General features: G+C 40.1%; 1 protein-coding gene across 1 annotated transcript in view; it reads right to left on the minus strand.

Annotated features, from left to right (window-relative positions):
- Positions 1–3,497: 3,497 nt before the first annotated feature.
- LOC138663014 (zinc finger protein 436-like) overlaps positions 3,498–23,175 on the minus strand; it is a 74,478-nt gene continuing 54,800 nt past the window's right edge. The window contains exon 11 of the mRNA XM_069749057.1: positions 3,498–4,742. Within this exon, the coding sequence (XP_069605158.1) occupies positions 3,574–4,742 (1,169 nt within the window). The 3' untranslated portion in view covers positions 3,498–3,573. The remainder of the gene's footprint in view (positions 4,743–23,175) is intronic.

Consider the following 23,175-nt stretch of genomic DNA (forward strand, 5'->3'; position numbering starts at 1 on the left):
ATGGGAACCTAGAACATTAATAAGACTATTAAAATGACATTTCAAAAACCTGACCTGCACATCCAAACATAGACTCAGTGTGAAGAGGTGCTGAACCTAGAGTCACCAACTCGTATATAGTTAAGTAAATAAGGCAGCACACTGCAGCGCTAAAACATGCAAACTTGAAAACTCGAAATTTGAACTGCATTACTGCACTAGAAATATGAAAAATGAGAGCTTTTAGCGCATAAAAATGGCCAATTTTATGTGTACCTGGTAGCCTCTTTACGGCATCTCTCTTATACCAGATCCTATGCTTGCCTTACTTCGCTGAGAATAAACGTCTCCATCTGAATGGGTGCATGTGAAACCTCTTCTTAGACTAAAATTCTCTCTCTCTGTGGAGGGGTATTGGACCTGCTGTAATTAAAACACCTGAAGCTAGGAGGCGGAGTGCACGATCAGAAGGCTAGAGAATACATTTCAAAAACCTGACCTGCACATCCAAACATAGACTCAGTGTGAACAGGTGCTGAACCTAGAGTCGCCAACTCGTATATAGTTAAGTAAATAAGGCAGCACACTGCAGCGCTAAAACATGCAAACTTGAAAACTCGAAATTTGAACTGCATTACTGCACTAGAAATATGAAAAATGAGAGCTTTTAGCGCATAAAAATGGCCAATTTTATGTGTACCTGGTAGCCTCTTTACGGCATCTCTCTTATACCAGGTCCTACGCTTGCCTTACCTCGCTGAGAATAAATGTCTCCATCTGAATGGGTGCATGTGAAACCTCTTCTTAGACTAAAATTCTCTCTCTCTGTGGAGGGGTATTGGACCTGCTGTAATTAAAACACCTGAAGCTAGGAGGCGGAGTGCACGATCAGAAGGCTAGAGAATACATTTCAAAAACCTGACCTGCACATCCAAACATAGACTCAGTGTGAACAGGTGCTGAACCTAGAGTCGCCAACTCGTATATAGTTAAGTAAATAAGGCAGCACACTGCAGCGCTAAAACATGCAAACTTGAAAACTCGAAATTTGAACTGCATTACTGCACTAGAAATATGAAAAATGAGAGCTTTTAGCGCATAAAAATGGCCAATTTTATGTGTACCTGGTAGCCTCTTTACGGCATCTCTCTTATACCAGGTCCTACACTTGCCTTACCTCGCTGAGAATAAATGTCTCCATCTGAATGGGTGCATGTGAAACCTCTTCTTAGACTAAAATTCTCTCTCTCTGTGGAGGGGTATTGGACCTGCTGTAATTAAAACACCTGAAGCTAGGAGGCGGAGTGCACGATCAGAAGGCTAGAGAATACATTTCAAAAACCTGACCTGCACATCCAAACATAGACTCAGTGTGAACAGGTGCTGAACCTAGAGTCGCCAACTCGTATATAGTTAAGTAAATAAGGCAGCACACTGCAGCGCTAAAACATGCAAACTTGAAAACTCAAAATTTGAACTGCATTACTGCACTAGAAATATGAAAAATGAGAGCTTTTAGCGCATAAAAATGGCCAATTTTATGTGTACCTGGTAGCCTCTTTACGGCATCTCTCTTATACCAGGTCCTACGCTTGCCTTACCTCGCTGAGAATAAACATCTCCATCTGAATGGGTGCATGTAAAACCTCTTCTTAGACTAAAATTCTCTCTCTCTGTGGAGGGGTATTGGACCTGCTGTAATTTAAACACCTGAAGCTAAGAGGCGGAGTGCACGATCAGAAGGCTAGACAATACATTTCAAAAACCTGACCTGCACATCCAAACATAGACTCAGTGTGAACAGGTGCTGAACCTAGAGTCGCCAACTCGTATATAGTTAAGTAAATAAGGCAGCACACTGCAGCGCTAAAACATGCAAACTTGAAAACTCGAAATTTGATCGAAATCGAGATATACCGCATCCAATGACTCACCGTGGTCCAGCCTATAGCTTACCTCTTCATAAAAACTGATTAGTTTGATTGGTTTGACAGGAGCGATTTCTCATAAACCCATGCTGATATGGAGTTAAACAGTTATTCTCATTGAGATAATCCAGAATAACATCCCTCAGAAACCCTTCAAATATTTTACCAACAATAGAGGTTAGACTTACTGGCCTATAATTTCCACGTTCCCTTTTAGAGCCCTTTTTTGAATATTGGCACTACATTTGCTATGCGCCAGTCCTGCGGAACAGACCCCATCGCTATAGAGTCCCTAAAAATAAGAAATAATGGTTTATCTATTACATTACTTAGTTCTCTTAGTACTCGTGGGTGTATACCATCCGGACCCAGAGATTTACTTATTTTAATCTTATTTAGCCGGTTTCGCACCTCTTCTTCGGTTAGATTGGTGACCGTTAATATAGGGTTTTCATTGTTTCTTGGGATTTCACCTAGCATTTCATTTTCCACCGTGAATACCGTGGAGAAGAAGGTGTTTAATATGTTAGCTTTTTCCTCGTCATCTACAACCATACTTTCCTCACAATTTTTTAAGGGGCCTACATTTTCAGTTTTTATTCTTTTACTATTGATATAGTTGAAGAACAGTTTTGGATTAGTTTTACTCTCCTTAGCAATGTGCTTCTCTGTTTCCTTTTTGGCAGCTTTAATTAGTTTTTTAGATAAAGTATTTTTCTCCCTATAGTTTTTTAGAGCTTCAATGGTGCCATCCTGCTTTAGTAGTGCAAATGCTTTCTTTTTACTGTTAATTGCCTGTCTTACTTCTTTGTTTAGCCACATTGGGTTTTTCCTATTTCTAGTCCTTTTATTCCCACAAGGTATAAACCGCTTACAGTGCCTATTTAGGATGTTCTTAGGATATTGCACTCATTCCTTGTCAGACCGCAGCATGGCTATTAGTTAGAAGATGCTATTGATCTTTGGAGCAGGTAAGTTTTCCCTGAGTGGTATATATTGGGCTGTCTGAAAACGGAGTTTAGTCTAGGACAATTTGTCTGTACTACTAATTAACAGCTGTTACAATACCAAACTAGGGCACTCCCTATAGGAGGAAAACACAAGAATTATACTGTATTGTCACATACTATCTATTCCTGACACTGGAGTGGCGTATAAACTTATGAAGTATATAGTTGAGGTCTGGGATCTGCCAATATATAGCTGGTTTTCTGACTGTTTCTGAAAACATGATACATGATTTGTTTTTTGTCTAGTCTCACTTGAATATAGGTCAATATTAGTCTCCTGATGAGTCGCCTTTGTGAGGACGATGAAACCCGTAGAAATGAGAGGCTTGGAGAGTGAGTGTGTATACGTCACCTCACCATATACTGAACTGTGGGGTACATGCTTTTTCTATTAGTCAACTACTGACTAACCTTCAGGGGGTGAATTATTGGTATAGTTTTACATTTGGAATTTCATAAAGATTAGTTTTATCCTTTTGTCAGCAAACATGAGGAATGACAAGAGACAACCCCTTTAAGAAGATTAAATTTTGGTTAAAACTATTCCAACATTATGAACATAAAAAAGGCTTCTCCCCTATGTGATGTCTCTGATATTTATTAACAGTTGATTTGCAAGTAAAATATTTCCCACATTAAGAAAACGAAAAAGGCTTCTAATCTGTGTGACTGCACTGATGTCTAACAAGAAGCTGTTTCCATTTAAAACATTTCCCACATTCTGAACAGGAAAAAGGCTTCTCTCCTGTGTGAGTTCTCTGGTGACTAACTAGACTCCCTTTCCGGTTAAAACATTTCCCACATTCTGAACAGGAAAAAGGCACCTGTCCTGTGTGAGTTCTCTGGTGACAAACTAGATTCCCTTTCTGGTTAAAACATTTCCCACATTCTGAACAGGAAAAAGGCTTCTCCCCTGTGTGAGTTCTCTGGTGACTACCAAGATGCCATTTCTGTTTAAAACATTTACCACATTCTAAACAGGAAAAAGGCTTCTCCTTTGTGTGAGTTCTCTGGTGACTAACAAGAAGCCGTTTCCGGTTAAAACATTTCCCACATTCTGGACATGAAAAAGGCTTCTCCCCTATGTGACTGCTCTGATGGCTAACAAGAAGCGCTTTCTGGTTAAAACATTTCCCACATTCTGAACAGGAAAAAGGCTTCTCCCCTGTATGAGTTCTCTGGTGACTAACTAGACTCCCTTTCTGGTTAAAACATTTTCCACATTCTGAACAGGAAAAAGGCTTCTCCTCTGTATGAGTTCTCTGGTGACTAACTAGACTCCCTTTCTGGTTAAAACATTTCCCACATTCTGAACAGAAAAAAGGCTTCTCTCCTGTGTGAGTTGTTTGGTGTGTAACAAGATTCTCTTTGTGGGTAAAACATTTCCCACATTCTGAACAGGAAAAAGGCTTCTCCCCTGTGTGAACTCTATGGTGATTAACCAATTTTGATTTCTTGATAAAACATTTCCCACATTCTGAGCAGGAAAAAGGCTTCTCCCCTGTGTGAGTTCTTTGGTGACTAACAAAATGTGATTTATGGTTAAAACATTTCCCACATTCTGAACATGAAAAGGACTTCTTTGCTTTAGGAGCAGTTTGTTTTTTAATGCCTCTTTTGTGACTTTGATTTTCCTTAGTAGCCAGTAATGAATCAGAAGATGGGACCTGTTCCATAGGATCAGATGACAGATCTTTGCTGTGAATAGATGATGATATATCTGGAATAACAGCAATCACTTCAGTTGTATCTTGTAGGATTTCAAGATCATCAGATTTATAAATTGAAGATGTCAGCTGTCCCTCTGATCTCCTGGTACAGTCATCTGCTAAGACAAAAAAACATTTTTTTTTAATAAAATATCCTTGAGTTTTATATTTTTGAACATTTCTATTTAAACTGTCCATAAAAATGGCAAACCATGTAAAAAAACTTTAATTATTCATCAAGACAATGACAGTTAAGTCTACTAGAAAACCTTGTTGGATGAGCCAGTAGTGCGTGGTGTTCAACTGTTTGTTCATTCTGACTCCCAAATATCGAATAAAAAGAAACCAATCAATGTTATGTAGAAGAAAATAATACCAATTCTCATCTCACAAAAAACAAATCCCCACTCAGGTCCATCATCTGTCAATGGAAAAGAGGTTCCCACACTATTAGTGTCTCAAAGGCTGTTGACAAGCAACAAAGTTTCTATACACCAATCCAGAAAAATCCGCTCTCACTTCTGAGTCTTGCAGTGTGCTCAAACAACATTTAGGATCCCTGTATTTACCAATATTATAGTGAGAAGAATCCATTTAATTTGCAATGTGTGTTACCTGGAGCACAATCTGGGCACTATGTGCTGGGTAATAAAATGGCAAATGTGTAATTTTCACTCTCCAACATCCACTGCGTGTTAATTTCCAGAAAGTGGCTGTGGAGTCAAAATATTCATTCCTCCTACATACGTTGTCAAAATTGTTAGTACCCCTCGTTTAATTACAGAAAAACCCACAATGGTCACAGAAATAACTTGAATTTCACAAAAATAATAATAAATCAAAAATCTATGAGAATGAACAAATGGAAGTCAGACATTGCTTTTCAACCATGCTTCCATAGAATTAAAAAAAAAAAAAAAAAAACTCATGAAATAGGCCTGGACAGAAATGATGGTACCCTTAACTTAACCGCTTTGTGACCGCCAACGGAAGATAAACATTGGTGCTAGCTATAACGATGGGATTCTGGCGCACAACGCTTACTATTGACCCCCAACCTCATCGAGACCTGATTGGTTCAGGTCCTGATGACATCAGCATCACACCAGCCAATAAGACAAATCACTAGGAAAGTGTGTTGTAGCAATGAACTTTCCCGGGTGATCTACCTCATAAAAATCCTGTTTCTCCTCAGATCTCCTGTCAGTGAGAGATTAGAGGAGAAATAGTGTTACAAGAGCTGCTGGCAACAGCTGTGTCAGTCACCGATCTTGTTATAAATTAAAAAAAACAGATAAGGCAGGTTAGGGTTAGTGTTGGGGCTAAAATTAGGGTTACTGTTAGGGTATGTGCACATGTTGCATATTTGCCTGCTGATTTTTCTGCACTGAATCTGCATCTCTTGGCAGAAAATGCAGGTGCGTTTTTGATGCGGTTTTTTTACGCGTTTTTGATGCATTTTTGAAAGCTAAATAAAGATGTATTATTGAACAAAAAAAAGAATTCTGATGTAATTTCTTGTCCAATCTCCTCTTTTACATTTGTCCAACCCACACTCCATTATACACACAGGTAGACAGATAGATAGATGATAGATAATAGATAGATATAAATATAGATAGATAGGTAATAGATAGAAGGAATGAGATGGATAGATGATAGATATTATCTATCTATAGATCTATCATCTATCTCATTCCTATCTATTCTATCAAATATACAGTATATCTATCTCATTCCTTCTATCTATCTATTATAGCTATCATCTATCTATCTATCTATCTATCTATCTATCTATCTATCTATCTATGTCATTCCTTCTATCTATAAATAGATAGAAGGAATGGGATAGATAGATATGGGTTAGATAGAAGGAATGAAATAGATATATCTATTCATGTATCTATCTATAGATCTATCTATGGATAGATGTAGATAGATATATGAATAGATATATCTATCTTATATAGAAAATTAAGAAAAAATAGGAGCGCACTTACCCTGGTGTGGTATGCATCACTTTATTGAAACATAGAAAATGGACAGCAGGGAGGGGCAGGATCGGCCATGGACAACGGCCGTTTCGTGCTAACTGGCACTTCAACGGGTCCTCGTTGAAGTGCCAGTTAGCACGAAACGGCCGTTGTCCATGGCCGATCCTGCCCCTCCCTGCTGTCCATTTTCTATGTTTCAATAAAGTGATGCATACCACACCAGGGTAAGTGCGCTCCTATTTTTTCTTAATTTTCTATTTTGGACTCTGCATATGTTTCTGGAAGCGGCACCCCTGATCCATTTGGTGTGGAGGATACGTTCAGCCCATTTTTTCCTGCTTGGTGTTGCACTGTTTGGTCGGTGAGTTGGATTTATCAGCTGTGCGGTTATATATGTGCGTTCTTTGTTTTTGGATTATATCTATCTTATTCCTTCTATCTATCCCATATCTATCTAGCCATCTATTTATCGCATTCCTTCTATCTATGCCATATCTATCTATCTATGTATATATATATATACATATATATAAAAGGAATGAGATAGATATGTAAATAGATCTACATATAGATAGATCTATAGATACATAGATCTATCTATTCATATATCTATCTATAGATATATGTATGGATAGATACTGTATATCTATGGATAGATGTAGATAGATATATGGATAGTTATATAGATATATGGATAGATATATCTATGTATCTTGTGGTGCAGTGACCAATGTTGCAGCCAGGGGGCGCTGCATGTGCACTTCGGGATGCACTTGGAGACATAATTGTGTTGAAACAGCAACTGGTCATGTGATTGATGGACGGTATGTATCGCAGAGGTAGGTGGCCCTGTGATGGAAGCCTGGGTATGTTTTGCTCAAGCAGATCTACTACTGAGGGATTTGTTTACATTGGGAAGGCTTCTAGGTGATTGGAGAGATAGGTGGGTCCAGTCACCTACAAACCTACCCAAAGAGGCGTGTTTGAACACCTAAGATGGTTTTGTGTTGAAGGACCTGTGGTGATGTCACGCTCACCTGACTGGCCATGTTACAGGTACTTGGGTGTGGTTACACCTATGTAAAGGAGGTGTGTGAAGCACATGGTGAGTGTTTGGGAGTCTGCAAGCGTGGACACACTTCCATGTGTCCTGGCTGGACACTGCAGAGGGGTCCTGTGTGGTCTGAGTGTGCAGACCTGGATGGTACAGGTGTAAGGTCCTGAGAGAAACCTCGGTGTTGGGTGTGCTAGCCCTGAAGAGCACGTGGTGGGACTTTGCTACTGGTGGCCTGGGTATTGGACGGTCCCAGCCGGGGATGGACGTCCTGAATAGTACCCGGACAGGCCATCTGTGTGATCCCGAGTAACCTGGGTGTTGGGAGGTCCTGGGAGGAGGACTGGATCCCTGAACAGCACGAGGTGAGGACAGGGATCTGCAGAGCCAGAAACAGGTCCTGTGTGGTACTCCGTCCTGATGGAACAGAGTGACGCTGTGAACATTGTTACTTTGATTTGCCGTGATATGAAGATTGTTGTTTTGTGTTTTCTGCCACTGGGGTTTATGGTGCAATAAACCCAGTTGAGTCTTTGAGAAGAAAACGTATTGCTGTGTGTTTTGTCGCTGCCAAGCGAGTATTCCCCAACCAGCAAGTAAGCGCAATCTTACAATCTATAGATATATCTATCTATAAATATATCTATAGATATATCCATAGTTATATTTATAGATATATCCATAGATATTTAATAGCAAGGCTGATGTTTCTCAATCAACATGTTTAATTTAAAAAAAAAAATTCAAAAGGGGGAAAAAAAGGCGGGGGCCAATATTTGTAGCCTGGGAAGGGGGTAATATCCATGGCCCCTTCCCAGGCTATGAATATCAGCCCACTGCTGTCTGCGAAGCCTTTATTGGCTATTAAAATAGGGGGACCCCACGTCATTTTTTTGGGGGGTACCCCTATTTTAATAGCCAATAAAGGGTACGTTGACAGCTGCGGGCTGATATTTATAGCCTGGGAAGGGGCCATTGATATTTGCCAGCCCCCCCTGGCTACAAATACCAGCCTTCAGCTGCCCCAGAAATGGCACATCTGTAAGATGTGCCAATTCCGGCACTTAGCCCCTCTCTCCCCACTCCCATGTAGCGGTGGGATATGGGGTAATAAGGGGTTAATGTCACCTTTGTATTGTAAGGTGACATTAAGCCCGGTTAGTAATGGAGATGCGTCAATAAGACACCTATCCATTACTAATCCTACAGTACTGAAAGAGTAAAAAAAAAAAGACACATCCAGAAAAAAGTATATTAATATTCTTAATTTCACCATACTTACAAATACGCCTAATTCCTGAGACCCCCTCGATCGCCTGCAAAAAATTAAAAATAATAAACCAACTGTTTACTCTCTTTCCGCTGTAGTCCAATTAATAACGAGTGTCCCATGACGATCTCCCCTATAGAACAGTGACATTGGGTGATGACACTGTTCTATAGGGGACAGTGACATCGGGTGATGTCACCACTCTATAGGGCCTCCAGTGACACACTGACAGGAGACAATGGCAGTGCATCACTCAGAGGTTACCTTAGTTCAGGATCTCACTTTATGGCAAAGCTGCGTGGGACTTTTACCACACAGCAGTGCAACAAGTGAGAGTAGGAACTATTTCTCACAGCGGCGGAGGGATACCTTCCGCCATTGAATCACAGGAGCCCTTGGAGAGTGGTTGCATCAGCTGATGTGGCAGCTCTCCACGGGAGATCGTCGTGGGACACTCATATTAATTTGATAACTGCGGATCAGGGAGTATATTGTTGGTTTATTATTTTAATATTTTTTTTATAGGTGAGCAAGGGCTTCGGGATCAAGGTGATTGGTGAGTATGTACTCTATGTTCTATGGACTGTATGCACTGTATGTTGCATGGACTGTATATTGTATGTACTGTTATATTTTATAATAAAGAGAAAAAAACGGCACAAAGCCGTAGCCAGCTCACCAACCAGACCATAGATGATTGAGCACGGAGATGCGTCCAGACCGAGACGCCAAGCAGCAGCAATATACGAAAACGTGGAAACTCCAGCTCAAAAAATGGTGAAAATCTTTATTAGTCCATCTTCATTTAAAAGGACATCCTTACAGGTTACTAAGGACACCGGTGGTTACATGAATGTAGGCAACGCGTTTCGATCACGCAGGATCTTATTCATGCCCATATACATTCCACGTTTGGTCTTGCTTATATATATACTATGGACCTATCACATATTCCATTGAAATCACATGACAAATAGACAGGTCCTGCAGGTCACTGCTGCATAAATTCTATCGCAAGACAAAGCGGAAAATAGCAGAAAATATATACAAATAGTAAATACTAATATAAAATATTAACAATGATAATATAAAATGTCATTCCTTCTATTTTGACCCCAAAAAGAGAAATGGAAAACAAAATTTTAGCCACTATACCAGAGTCACATGATGGTGCATAAGGTCCTAAAGACCGCAGTCAAATGAGCTTAAATACAGGAGACATGTATAAAAATAGCATCAAAAAAATTCTTATAATAAAGATATTAACAGTAATGATACAAAATTTCATTTCTTTTATTAAGACCTGCAGGGGAACGGGTATTTAAATTATACATCCAAAAGGCTTCTCTGGTAAGTAGCCGCCTTTTAGTGTCGCCTCCACGTCTATGTGAGTGAACTTTTTCAATACCCTGAACTTTTAACGTTTTAATGTCTCCCCTATGTACTGTATTAAAATGTTTGGAAACCATGGATACATTCCTGGTGGTAAAATTAGAGATATTAGCGTCTCTGATATGTTCCGTAATGCGCGTTTTAAGTTTACGTGTTGTGCAGCCTATATATGCTAATTGACAGGCTGTGCACTCCACTTTATATACTACATTTTTTGTATGGCAATTGATATAGTTATTTATTTTATAACTCTTATAGTCCTATAGTTTCGGGTATTGGATCAGGTCTGGAACATCTATGTGAATGGGTGGACTCTTTGCTTCAGCCCTTGGTATTGAGAATGCCAGGGTATATTAAGGACTCACGAGAAGTATTGAAAATCTTTAAACATAAAAAATGGGAACAAAGTTACACATGGCTCAGTTGTGATGTTGTATCTTTGTATACAAGTATACCACATGAGGTGGCAATAAGAGCCTTACAATTTCACCTCACTGAATGTGGAGATTACTCTCAGAATTTAATTGATTTCTGTTTACAGGTTATATCTTTTCTTATGAAACATAATGTGTTCACATTTGGGGATGAGATATATGTGCAGACATCAGGAGTTCCAATGGGAGCGAAATATTCCCCATCTTTGGCTAATCTAACCATGGCTTTATGGGAACAGGAGTATATTTACTCAGCCAGTAATCCATTCATTGATTACATCTCCTGGTATGGCAGATACATCGATGACACCCTCATTATTTGGGGGGGCGATGTGTCTGCTATACCGGGATTTGTAGAATATATAAATAATAATAGCTTTGGTATAAAGTTCACTTATGTCTGGGACCCTTGCGGTATCTCATTTTTGGATCTTGACCTGTGCGGTATAAATGGTGAATTCATTGTAAGTAAGACGCACATTAAACCGGTAAGTGGGAATACTATCTTGCATGCTGCTAGCAGTCACCCTGCTCACACAATCAAAGCTATACCAGTTGGCGAATTCACCAGATCTAAACGTAATTGCAGTAGGGAGGAAGACAGACTCAAGGAATATGGGGATTTAAAGAAAAAATTCAGTGACCGTAAATATCCGTATTGGTCGCTTGATAGGGCCAAAAAAATAGTGAACAAGAAATGCAGGGATGATTTATTAACATCAAATAAAAATAACCTATCTGCGAGACACAATTAAAATAAGCCCCATGTATGTCTTCAGTACAGCCCCCAATTTGGACAAATTAAGAATATTATTAATAATAGATTACCCATCCTCTATGAGGATCATATTCTTACGGATATCCTGAAGGATGGAGTTAATGTGGTTGCAAGAAAAGCTCAAACTATAGGGGATATTATTGCTCCAAATACTATTACAATTAAACCTGAAGGGAGTACATGGTTGGAGTATAAAGGTTTCTTTAAATGCGGCACAACAGCGTGTAGTACGTGTGCACACTCTATAACTGGGAACACATTTACGAACTCAGAAAAAAATAAGAGTTATAAAATAAATAACTATATCAATTGCCATACAAAAAATGTAGTATATAAAGTGGAGTGCACAGCCTGTCAATTAGCATATATAGGCTGCACAACACGTAAACTTAAAACGCGCATTACGGAACATATCAGAGACGCTAATATCTCTAATTTTACCACCAGGAATGTATCCATGGTTTCCAAACATTTTAATACAGTACATAGGGGAGACATTAAAACGTTAAAAGTTCAGGGTATTGAAAAAGTTCACTCACATAGACGTGGAGGCGACACTAAAAGGCGGCTACTTACCAGAGAAGCCTTTTGGATGTATAATTTAAATACCCGTTCCCCTGCAGGTCTTAATAAAAGAAATGAAATTTTGTATCATTACTGTTAATATCTTTATTATAAGAATTTTTTTGATGCTATTTTTATACATGTCTCCTGTATTTAAGCTCATTTGACTGCGGTCTTTAGGACCTTATGCACCATCATGTGACTCTGGTATAGTGGCTAAAATTTTCTTTTCCATTTCTCTTTTTGGGGTCAAAATAGAAGGAATGACATTTTATATTATCATTGTTAATATTTTATATTAGTATTTACTATTTGTATATATGTTCTGCTATTTTCCGCTTTGTCTTGCGATAGAATTTATGCAGCAGTGACCTGCAGGACCTGTCTATTTGTCATGTGATTTCAATGGAATATGTGATAGGTCCATAGTATATATATAAGCAAGACCAAACGTGGAATGTATATGGGCATGAATAAGATCCTGTGTGATCGAAACGCGTTGCCTACATTCATGTAACCACCGGTGTCCTTAGTAACCTGTAAGGATGTCCTTTTAAATGAAGATGGACTAATAAAGATTTTCACCATTTTTTGAGCTTGAGTTTTCACGTTTTCGTATATTGCTACTGTTATATTTTGTATGTACTGTATGTTGAATGTACCATATGTTGTATGTTATATGTACTGTTGTATGTACTGTTATATGTTGTATATATTGTATGTTATATGCACTGTTGTATGTTATATGTTGTATGTACTGTATGTTGTATGTACTATATGTTGTATATTATATGTTGCATGTACTGTATGTTGTATGTAGTATGTTATATGTTGTATGTACTGTTGAATGTTACATGTTGTATGTACTGTATGTTTGTTGCATGTTGTATGTACTGTATGTTGTTTGTTATATGTTGTATATACTGTTGTATGTTGTATGTACTGCATGTTGCATGTACTGTATGATGCATGTACTGCATGTTGCATGTACTATATGTTGTATGTACTGTATGTTGTATGTACTGTATGTTGTATGTACTGTATGTTTGTTGTACGTTGTTTGTTATATGTTGTATGTACTGTTGTATGTTTTATGTACTGTTGTATGTTTTATGTACTGTTGTATGTTCTGTTGTATGTTGTATGTACTGTTGTATGTTGTATGTACTGCTGTATGTTGCATGTACTGTATGTTGTATGTACTGCATGTTGCATGTACAGTATGTTGTATGTACTGTATGTTGTATGTTATATGTTGTATGTACTGTATGTTGTATGTACTGTATGTTGTATGTTATATGCTGTATGTACTGTATGTTGTATGTACTGTATGTGTATATACTGTATGTGTGTATGTGTTTTGTTTTTTACATTCAACATATTAGCTGGATTATGGGACTACTATTGTCCCATCATTGGCTAATGTGTCAATAACTGTCACTGTAGCAGGCAAAGCCCGATGGGACTTGTAGTCCTATTGGATGATGCCTGCACACACACACATTTTTCATATTTCTAGTGCAGTAATGCAGTTCAAATTTCGTTTTTCAAGTTTGTATGTTCTAGCGCTGCAGTGTGCTGCCTTATTTACTTAACTATATACGAGTTGGCGACTCTAGGTTCAGCACCTGTTCACACTGAGTCTATGTTTGGATGTACCGGTCAGGTTTTTGAAATGTATTCTCTAGCCTTCTGATCGTGCACTCCGCCTCCTAGCCACAGGTGTTTTAATTACAGCAGATCCAATACCCCTCCACAGAAAGAGAGAATTTTAGTCTAGGAAGAGGTTTCACATGCACCCATTCAGATGGAGACGTTTATTCTCAGCGAGGTAAGGCAAGTGTAGGACCTGGTATAAGAGAGATGCCGAAAAGGGGCTACCAGGTACACATAAAATTGGCCATTTTTATGCGCTAATCGCTCTCATTTTTCATATTTCTAGTGCAGTAATGCAGTTCAAATTTCGTTTTTCAAGTTTGTATGTTCTAGCACTGCAGTGTGCTGCCTTATTTACTTAACTATATACGAGTTGGTGACTCTAGGTTCAGCACCTGTTCACACTGAGTCTATGTTTGGATGTGCCGGTCAGGTTTTTGAAATGTATTCTCTAGCCTTCTGATCGTGCACTCCGCCTCCTAGCCACAGGTGTTTTAATTACAGCAGGTCCAATACCCCTCCACAGAAAGAGAGAATTTTAGTCTAGGAAGAGGTTTCACATGCACCCATTCAGATGGAGACGTTTATTCTCAGCGAGGTAAGGCAAGTGTAGGACCTGGTATAAGAGAGATGCCGTAAAGGGGCTACCAGGTACACATAAAATTGGCCATTTTTATGCGCTAAACGCTCTCATTTTTCATATTTCTAGTGCAGTAATGCAGTTCAAATTTCGTTTTTCAAGTTTGTATGTTCTAGCGCTGCAGTGTGCTGCCTTATTTACTTAACTATATACGAGTTGGTGACTCTAGGTTCAGCACCTGTTCACACTGAGTCTATGTTTGGATGTGCCGGTCAGGTTTTTGAAATGTATTCTCTAGCCTTCTGATCGTGCACTCCGCCTCCTAGTCACAGGTGTTTTAATTACAGCAGGTCCAATACCCCTCCACAGAAAGAGAGAATTTTAGTCTAGGAAGAGGTTTCACATGCACCCATTCAGATGGAGACGTTTATTCTCAGCGAGGTAAGGCAAGTGTAGGACCTGGTATAAGAGAGATGCCGTAAAGGGGCTACCAGGTACACATAAAATTGGCCATTTTTATGCGCTAAACGCTCTCATTTTTCATATTTCTAGTGCAGTAATGCAGTTCAAATTTCATTTTTCAAGTTTGTATGTTCTAGCACTGCAGTGTGCTGCCTTATTTACTTAACTATATACGAGTTGGCGACTCTAGGTTCAGCACCTGTTCACACTGAGTCTATGTTTGGATGTGCCGGTCAGGTTTTTGAAATGCACACACACACACACATAACCCCCCAAAGACCCACCCTCGTACAGCGCCGCACACAACCGGACAGCCCCACAAAGCCCCGGACAGCCTGCAGATGCATTGGCAGACCCACGGACAGCCCGCAGACCCCGCCCGCACACACATACACATACACAGTCACCGCTCACACACTCCCTCCTACCGATCTGCAGCATTTCACCGTCAACTATACCGCAGATCTTTTTTACATATGTGGTTTTGCTGTGGATGTGCCTGAATCAATGCAAGTCTATGGGTGCAGAAACGCTGCAGATCCGCCAAAAGAATTGACATGCTGCGGGAAAAACAACACTGCGTTCCCGCACTTTTTTTCTGCAGCATGTGCACAGCGGATTTTGTTTTCCATAGGTTAACATGCTACTGTTAAATGCATGGAAAACTGCTGCAGATCCGCAGGAGAATCTGCAATGTGTGCACATAGCCTCAGGCTAAAGTTGGGGTTAGGCCCGGGTCAGACTTGCGAGAAACACGGTCATAACACAGTCGTATCCCCCCTACCTTTCCTATCTATTATGGTAAATGGCATCACGCTCTCTCCCGCACCTGAAATCCGCTGCCTCGGGGTAACTCTCGACTCTGCCCTGTCCTTCAAACCGCACGTCCAAACTCTTGCCACCTCCTGTTGCCTCCAACTCAAAAATATTGCCAGAATCGGTTCCTTTCTTAGCCCACAATTTACCAAAACTCTTGTGCATGCCCTCATCTTCCGCCTCGATTACTGCAACACCCTCCTCTATGGCCTCCCTGCTAACTCTCTTGTACCACTCCAGTCTGTCCTCAACTCTGCTGCCCGGCTAATCCACCTCTCTCCTCGCTACTCCCCTGCTTCTCCCCTCAGCAAATCCCTCCACTGGCTCCCAATTCCCCAACGAATCCAGTTCAAACTACTAACACTGATCTACAAAGCCATCCACGACCTGTCCCCTCCCTATATCTCTGAACTAATCTCCCAATATCTTCCCCCACGTAATCTCCTATCCTCCCACGACCTCCTACTCTCCTCCACACTTATTCGTTCCTCACACAACCGCCTCCAAGATTTCTCCCTAATATCCCCCATCCTCTGGAATTCCACACCTCATCACGTCCAACTATCCACCACCCTCGGATCCTTCAGATGGAACCTGAAAACCCATCTCTTCAAGAAAGCCTACAGCCTGCAATAACCATTCTGCCGCGTCACCACCACCAGAGCCGCCGCCATCGCCAGAGCCTCACCGGCGCCAGAGCCGCCGCCTCACCCCTACCTTGTCTCTTCCCCACTATCCCATAGAATGTAAGTCCGCAAGGACAGGGTCCTCTCCCCTCTGTACCAGTCTGTCACTGTAAACTTGTTTACTGTAAACAATATCTGTAACCCCTTTCTCATGTACAGCACCATGGAATTAATTATGCTATATAAATAAATAATAATAATAAAAGTTAATACCCGGCACTGCCACCCGCACCCGGATTGAAGTGTGTGGCCGCATAGCAATACATGGAGCCGCACGTTCCGCTCCCGAGTGTCGACGGCAGTGTCAGGTATTAACTTTCGAGACTCGGCCGTGTTTCTGGCAAGTCTGACCCCGGCCTTACTGTTAGGGTTACTGTTAGGCTAAAGTTAGGGTTAGAGTTTATTCTAAAGTTAGGGTTAGGCTAAAGATTTAGGCTTTTCTCAATAATTTGGTCACGTCATTCAGTCACGTCAAAGTTTTCTATTTCCAGAAAAAATACATAAAAATAAATAAAATGGCCCGTCAGTATTATAGTGCAGATGAGGCTTATGCACTTTTATGTTCTGACAGCGAAGAAAGTGCAATGCCAGATGGCGATGTGGATTTCGAGGGCTTTAGTAGCAGCGACAGTGATAGCTCAGAAATGAGCAGTGATTCTGGTCCATCCTCACACACAAAGATCAGTACAACAAGAAGGACAAATAGCACTTCTGGAGAAATGTCTCCAACTCAGGGAACAATGCCCAGTACTAGCGCTGTCCCTAGTGCTCGTGAATTGGCGCACACCAATGTCCAAGGGGCTTTGCCTCTTGATGTAGCATTTCCCAGATGGGAAGCTTCGGATTCGGCTACTCCATTCATCCCTAATTTTAATGCCATTCCTGGTATAAATGTGGAGGTGGAAAATTTTGGACCAGTTAATTTTTTAAAATTTGTTTCTGACAGATAGCTTGGTAGAGCATATTGTCGTACAAATTTATATGTGTCCCAATTCATCAGCCAGAATCCACGATCCTATTATGCTAGGTCAAATTTATGGACACCAACTAATGTCCTAGAAATGAAAACATTTTTAGGAAAAAAGAAACGAGCATTCGGTCTTATTGGTCCAACTGCCCTGTTCAAGCCACCCCAATGTTTTCTGCCATTCTTCCTAGGACCCGTTATGAAATGCTCATGAGATTTTGGCATTTTAACGACAAGAGTCAATGCCTGCCCAGAAATGACCCAGAACATGACAGACTATTCAAAATCAGACCCATCATCGGAGACTTGACAGAAAAGTTCTTAAAGCTTTACACCCCAACAGAAAACATTTCCATTGATGAGTCCCTTGTAAAATTCAAAGGAAGACTGCACCTCAAGCAGTTTAGTCCTTCTAAGAGGGTGAGGCTCGGAATAAAGCTCTATAAAATGTGCGAGAGTTCAACCGGATACACATCAGCTTTTTGCATTTATGAGGGGAAAGATAGCCAACTAAACCCACCAGGATGCCCTACTTATCTGGGGACATCTGGAAAAACTGTTTGGGAGCTGAAAACTCCATTTTTACAAAAAAAGGCTACAATCTGTATGTTGACAACTACTACATCAGCATACCCCTATTTAACCCCTTTCTGACATGAGACGTACTATCCCGTTGCGGTAATCTGGGCCCCTATGACCACCGATGGGATAGTACATTATCACCGATCAGCGGCCGGGTGTCAGCTGATTATCACAGCTGACATCCGGCACTATGTGCCAGGAGCGGTCACAGACGTGATGTGATCACGTTGTTCCGAGCGTCTCCTCCCTGCAGGCCCTGGATCCAAAATGGCCGCGGGGCTCCTTCTGGGTCCTGCTGGGAGGTGCCTTTCCGGCAAGCCTCAAGCACTGCCTGTCAGATCGCTGATCTAGCATGATGTCCCACCCTGGGACATGTGTAAAAAAAAAAATCCCAAATTAATATATATATATATATATATATATATATATATTCATGACCAAATGTATTGACACCCCTGCAATTCTGTCAGATAATACTCATTTTCTTCCTGAAAATGATTGCAAACACAAATTATTTGGTATTATTATCTTCATTTAATTTGTCTTAAATGAAAAAACACAAAAAGAATTGTCCTAAAGCCGAATTGGATATGATTCCACACCAAACATAAAAAAGGAGTGGACAAAAGTATTGGCACTGTTCGAAAAATCATGTGATGCTTCTCTAATTTGTGTAATTAACAGCACCTGTAACTTACCTGTGTGCCACAGGTGCTAACAGGTGTTGGCAATAACTAAATCACACTTGCAGCCAGTTGACATGGATTAAAGTTGCCTCAACCTCTGTCCTGTGTCCTTGTGTGTACCACATTGAGCATGGAGAAAAGAAAGAAGACCAAAGAACTGTCTGAGGACTTGAGAAACCAAATTGTGAGGAAGCATGAGCAATCTCAAGGCTACAAGTTCATCTCCAAAGACCTGAATGTTCCTGTGTCTACCGTGTGCAGTGTCATCAAGAAGTGTAAAGCCCATGGCACTGTGGCTAACCTCCCTAGATGTGGACGGAAAAGAAAAATTGACAAGAGATTTCAACGCAAGATTGTGCGGATGTTTGATAAAGAACCTCGACTAACATCCAAACAAGTTCAAGCTGCCCTGCAGTCCGAGGGTACAAAGTGTCAACCCGTACTGTCCGTCGGCATCTGAATGAAAAGGGACTGTATGGTAGGAGACCCAGGAAGACCCCACTTCTTACCCCGAGACATAAAAAAGCCAGGCTGGAATTTGCCAAAACTTACCTGAAAAGCCTAAAACATTTTGGAAGAATGTTCTCTGGGCAGGTGAGACAAAAGTAGAGCTTTTTGGGCAAAGGCATCAACATAGAGTTTACAGGAGAAAAAAGAGGCATTCAAAGAAAAGAACACGGTCCCTACAGTCAAACATGGCGGAGGTTCCCTGATGTTTTGGGGTTGCTTGGCTGCCTCTGGCACTGGACTGCTTGACCGTGTGCATGGCATTATGAAGTCTGAAGACTACCAACAAATTTTGCAGCATAATGTAGGGCCCAGTGTGAGAAAGCTGGGTCTCCCTCAGAGGTCATGGGTCTTCCAGCAGGACAATGACCCAAAACACACTTCAAAAAGCACTAGAAAATGGTTTGAGAGAAAGCACTGGAGACTTCTAAGGTGGCCAGCAATGAGTCCAGACCTGAATCCCATAGAACACCTGTGGAGAGATCTAAAAATGGCAGTTTGGAGAAGGCACCCTTCAAATATCAGGGACCTGGAGCAGTTTGCCAAAGAAGAATGGTCTAAAATTCCAGCAGAGCATTGTAAGAAACTCATTGATGGTTACCGGAAGCGGTTGATCGCAGTTATTTTGGCTAAAGGTTGTGCAACCAAGTATTAGGCTGAGGGTGCCAATACTTTTGTCTGGCCCATTTTTGGAGTTTTGTGTGAAATGATCAATGTTTTGCTTTTTGCTTCATTCTCTCTTGTGCTTTTTCATTTAAGACAAATTAAATGAAGATAATAATACCAAATAATTTGTGTTTGCAGTCATTTTCAGGAAGAAAATGAGTATTATCTGACAGAATTGCAGGGGTGTCAATACTTTTGACCATGACTGTATATATATATATATATATATATACATATATATAAATAGTTCCAAATAATGCATTTATTTATGTAAATTAAAAAAAAGTAAACATATTTAGTATCCCTGCGTCCGTAACGACCCGACCTATAAATGTGTCCCACTAGGTAACCCCTTCAGTGAACACCGTAAAAAAAAAACGTGGCAAACAACGCTTTATTATCATACCGCCAAACAAAAAGTGGAATAACACACGATCAAAAAGACAGACATAAGTAAACATGGTACCGCCGAAAATGTCATCTTGTCCAGCAAAAAACTAACCGCCTTACAGCGTCATCAGCAAACAAATTAAAAATTTATTGTATAAAAGCGCCACCCTGGGACAATGTAAAAAAGTAAAAAAAATATATATTAGCATGTGTAAAAATATGTTTTAAAAATCCTAAATAAAAAAAATAATAAATATTGTTCCAATAAATACATTTCTTTATGTAAATAAAAAAAAAATTAAAGTACACATATTTAGTATCGCTAACAACCCGACCTATAAAACTGTCTCACTAGTTAACCCCTTCAGTGAACACCGTAAAAAAAACAAAAAATAAAATGAGACAAAAACAATGCTTTATCATCAAATCACCAAACAAAAAGTGGAATAACACGCAATAAAAAATACGGATATAAATAACCATGGTACCGCTGAAAACGTCATCTTATTCCACAAAAAACGAGCCGCCATACAGCATCCTCAGCTAAAAAATTAAAAAGTTATAGTTCTCAAAATAAAGCGATGCAAAAATAATTATTTTTTATATAAAATAATTTTTATTGTAGAAAAGCACCAAAACATAAAAAATTATATAAATGAGGTATCGCTGTAATCGTACTGACCCGAAGAATAAAACTGCTTTATTAATTTTACCAAACGTGGAACGGTATAAACGCCTCCCCCAAAAGAAATTCATAAATATCAATATGAAAAAACAGTAGCGCTCACACCTCTCTGAAACCTGCAGCTGATAGTACAACGGTACCACCCGACCGTAAAAAAATCAATAAATGTGATAAAAGAAAAAGAAAACTATCTGATTCCAGCGCAGATAGTTTTCTTTTTCTTTTTCTTTTATCACATTTATTGAAATTCATAAATAGCTGGTTTTGTTCATTCTGCCTAACAAAAATCAGAATAAAAAGCGATCAAAAAATGTCATGTGCCCAAAAATGGTAACAATAAAAACGTCAACTCATCCCGCAAAAAACAAGACCTCACATGACTCTGTGGACCAAAATATGGAAAAATTATAGCTCTCAGAATGTGGAGACACAAAAAATATTTTTTGCAATAAAAAGCGTCTTTTAGTGTGTGACGGCTGCCAATCATAAAAATCCACTAAAAAACCCGCTATAAAAGTAAATCAAACCCCCTTCATCACCCCCTTAGTTAGGAAAAAATAATAAAATAAAAAAATGTATTTATTTCCATTTTCCCATTAAGGTACCGTCACACTGAACGATATCGCTAGCGATCCGTGACGTTGCAGCGTCCTGGCTAGCGATATCGTTGAGTTTGACAGGCAGCAGCGATCAGGATCCTGCTGTGCCATCGTTGGTCGGAGCAGAAAGTCCAGAACTTTATTTTGTCGCTGGACTCCCTGCAGACATCGCTGAGTCGGCGTGTGTGACGCCGATCCAGCGATGTCTTCACTGGTAACCAGGGTAAACATCGGGTTACTAAGCCGCGCTTAGTAACCCGATGTTTACCCTGGTTACCAGCATAAACGTAAAAAAACCAAACACTACATACTTACATTCTGGTGTCTGTCCCCCGGCGCTGTGCTTCTCTGCAGTGTGAGCGCCGGCCGGCTGGAAAGCAGAGCGGTGACGTCACCGCTCTGCTTTCCGGCTGGCGCTCACAGTCAGTGCAGAGAAGCACAGCGCTGGGGGAGAGACACCGGAATGTAAGTATGTAGTGTTTGTTTTTTTACGTTTACACTGGTAACCAGGTAAACATCGGGTTACTAAGCGCGGCCCTGCGCTTAGTAACCCGATGTTTACCCTGGTTACCATAACCTAGTGTTATACCAGTGAGTCAGGGTTTATATAAAACGCTCCATCACATGGTTCAGTTATTTCCCACCCACAACATTAAAACTCTTTTACCAGTACAAAAATACAAACAAACCCAACAATATGCTGCTGTCATTATACACAGTCAAGAGGTCAGTGAACATTATTAATAACACAATATTCTATCTGGGCTTATTTACACTGGTGGGACGGGCGGTCTCCATCATCAGGATCCAATGGATTTCTCGGCTAAGAAGTTTTTGTCGCCAAGCTCCTCCCCTTCTGGGCTTGCTGACCCTTTCCATTCCGAAAAACTGGAAACCGCTCAGATCACCGCTGTGCACCTGATAAAATGTCTGGATACATTAGAGGGATTAGGTCTCTAGTCACTGATCCCTGAGGGGCTCACTGAGGCAAACAGTAGATTTCCCCACATATGGGGTGTCGGCGTGCTCAGGAGAAATTGCAAAACAAAATGTATAGACCATTTTCTACTGTTACGTTGCGAAAGTAAAAAAAAATAGGTCTAAAGGAACATTTTTGTGAAAGAAAAGTAAATGTTTATTTTTTCCTTCCACATTCCATTCATTCCCGTGAAGCACCTGGAGGGTTAATAGGCTTCTTCAATGTGGTTTTGAGCACCTTGAGGGGGTGCTGTTTTTAGAATGGTGTCACTTTTCGGTATTTTCTGTCATATTGACCCCCCAAACTCACTTCAAATGTGATGTGGTCCTTAAAAAAATGGTTTTGTAAATTTTGTTCTAAAACTGAAAAATCCCTGGTCAACTTTTAACCCTTATAACTTCCTAACAAAAAAAATGTGTTTCCAAAATTGTGCTGATGTAAAGTAGACATGTGGGAAATGTTATTTGTTAACTATTTTATGTGATATGATTCTGATTTAAGAGCATAAAAATTTAGAAAATTGCAAAATTTTAAACATTTTCTCCAAATTTCCATTTTTTTAACAAATAAACACAAGTTCTATCAAAGAAATTTTACCGCTATCATAAAGTACAATATGTCACAAGAATACAATGTCAGAATCACCAGGATTCGTTGAAGCGTTTTAGAGTTATGACCTCATAAAGTGACACTGGTCAGAATTGAAAAAATTGGCCCGGTCATGAAGGCAAAAACAGGCTCTAGCGCGAAAGATTTAATAATTTGTTGCACAACATTTTGAGGCAATCACTGCAATCAAACG

Source organism: Ranitomeya imitator, chromosome 2 (genome assembly GCF_032444005.1).
Source record: "Ranitomeya imitator isolate aRanImi1 chromosome 2, aRanImi1.pri, whole genome shotgun sequence".
NCBI classification, from domain to species: Eukaryota; Metazoa; Chordata; class Amphibia; order Anura; family Dendrobatidae; genus Ranitomeya; species Ranitomeya imitator.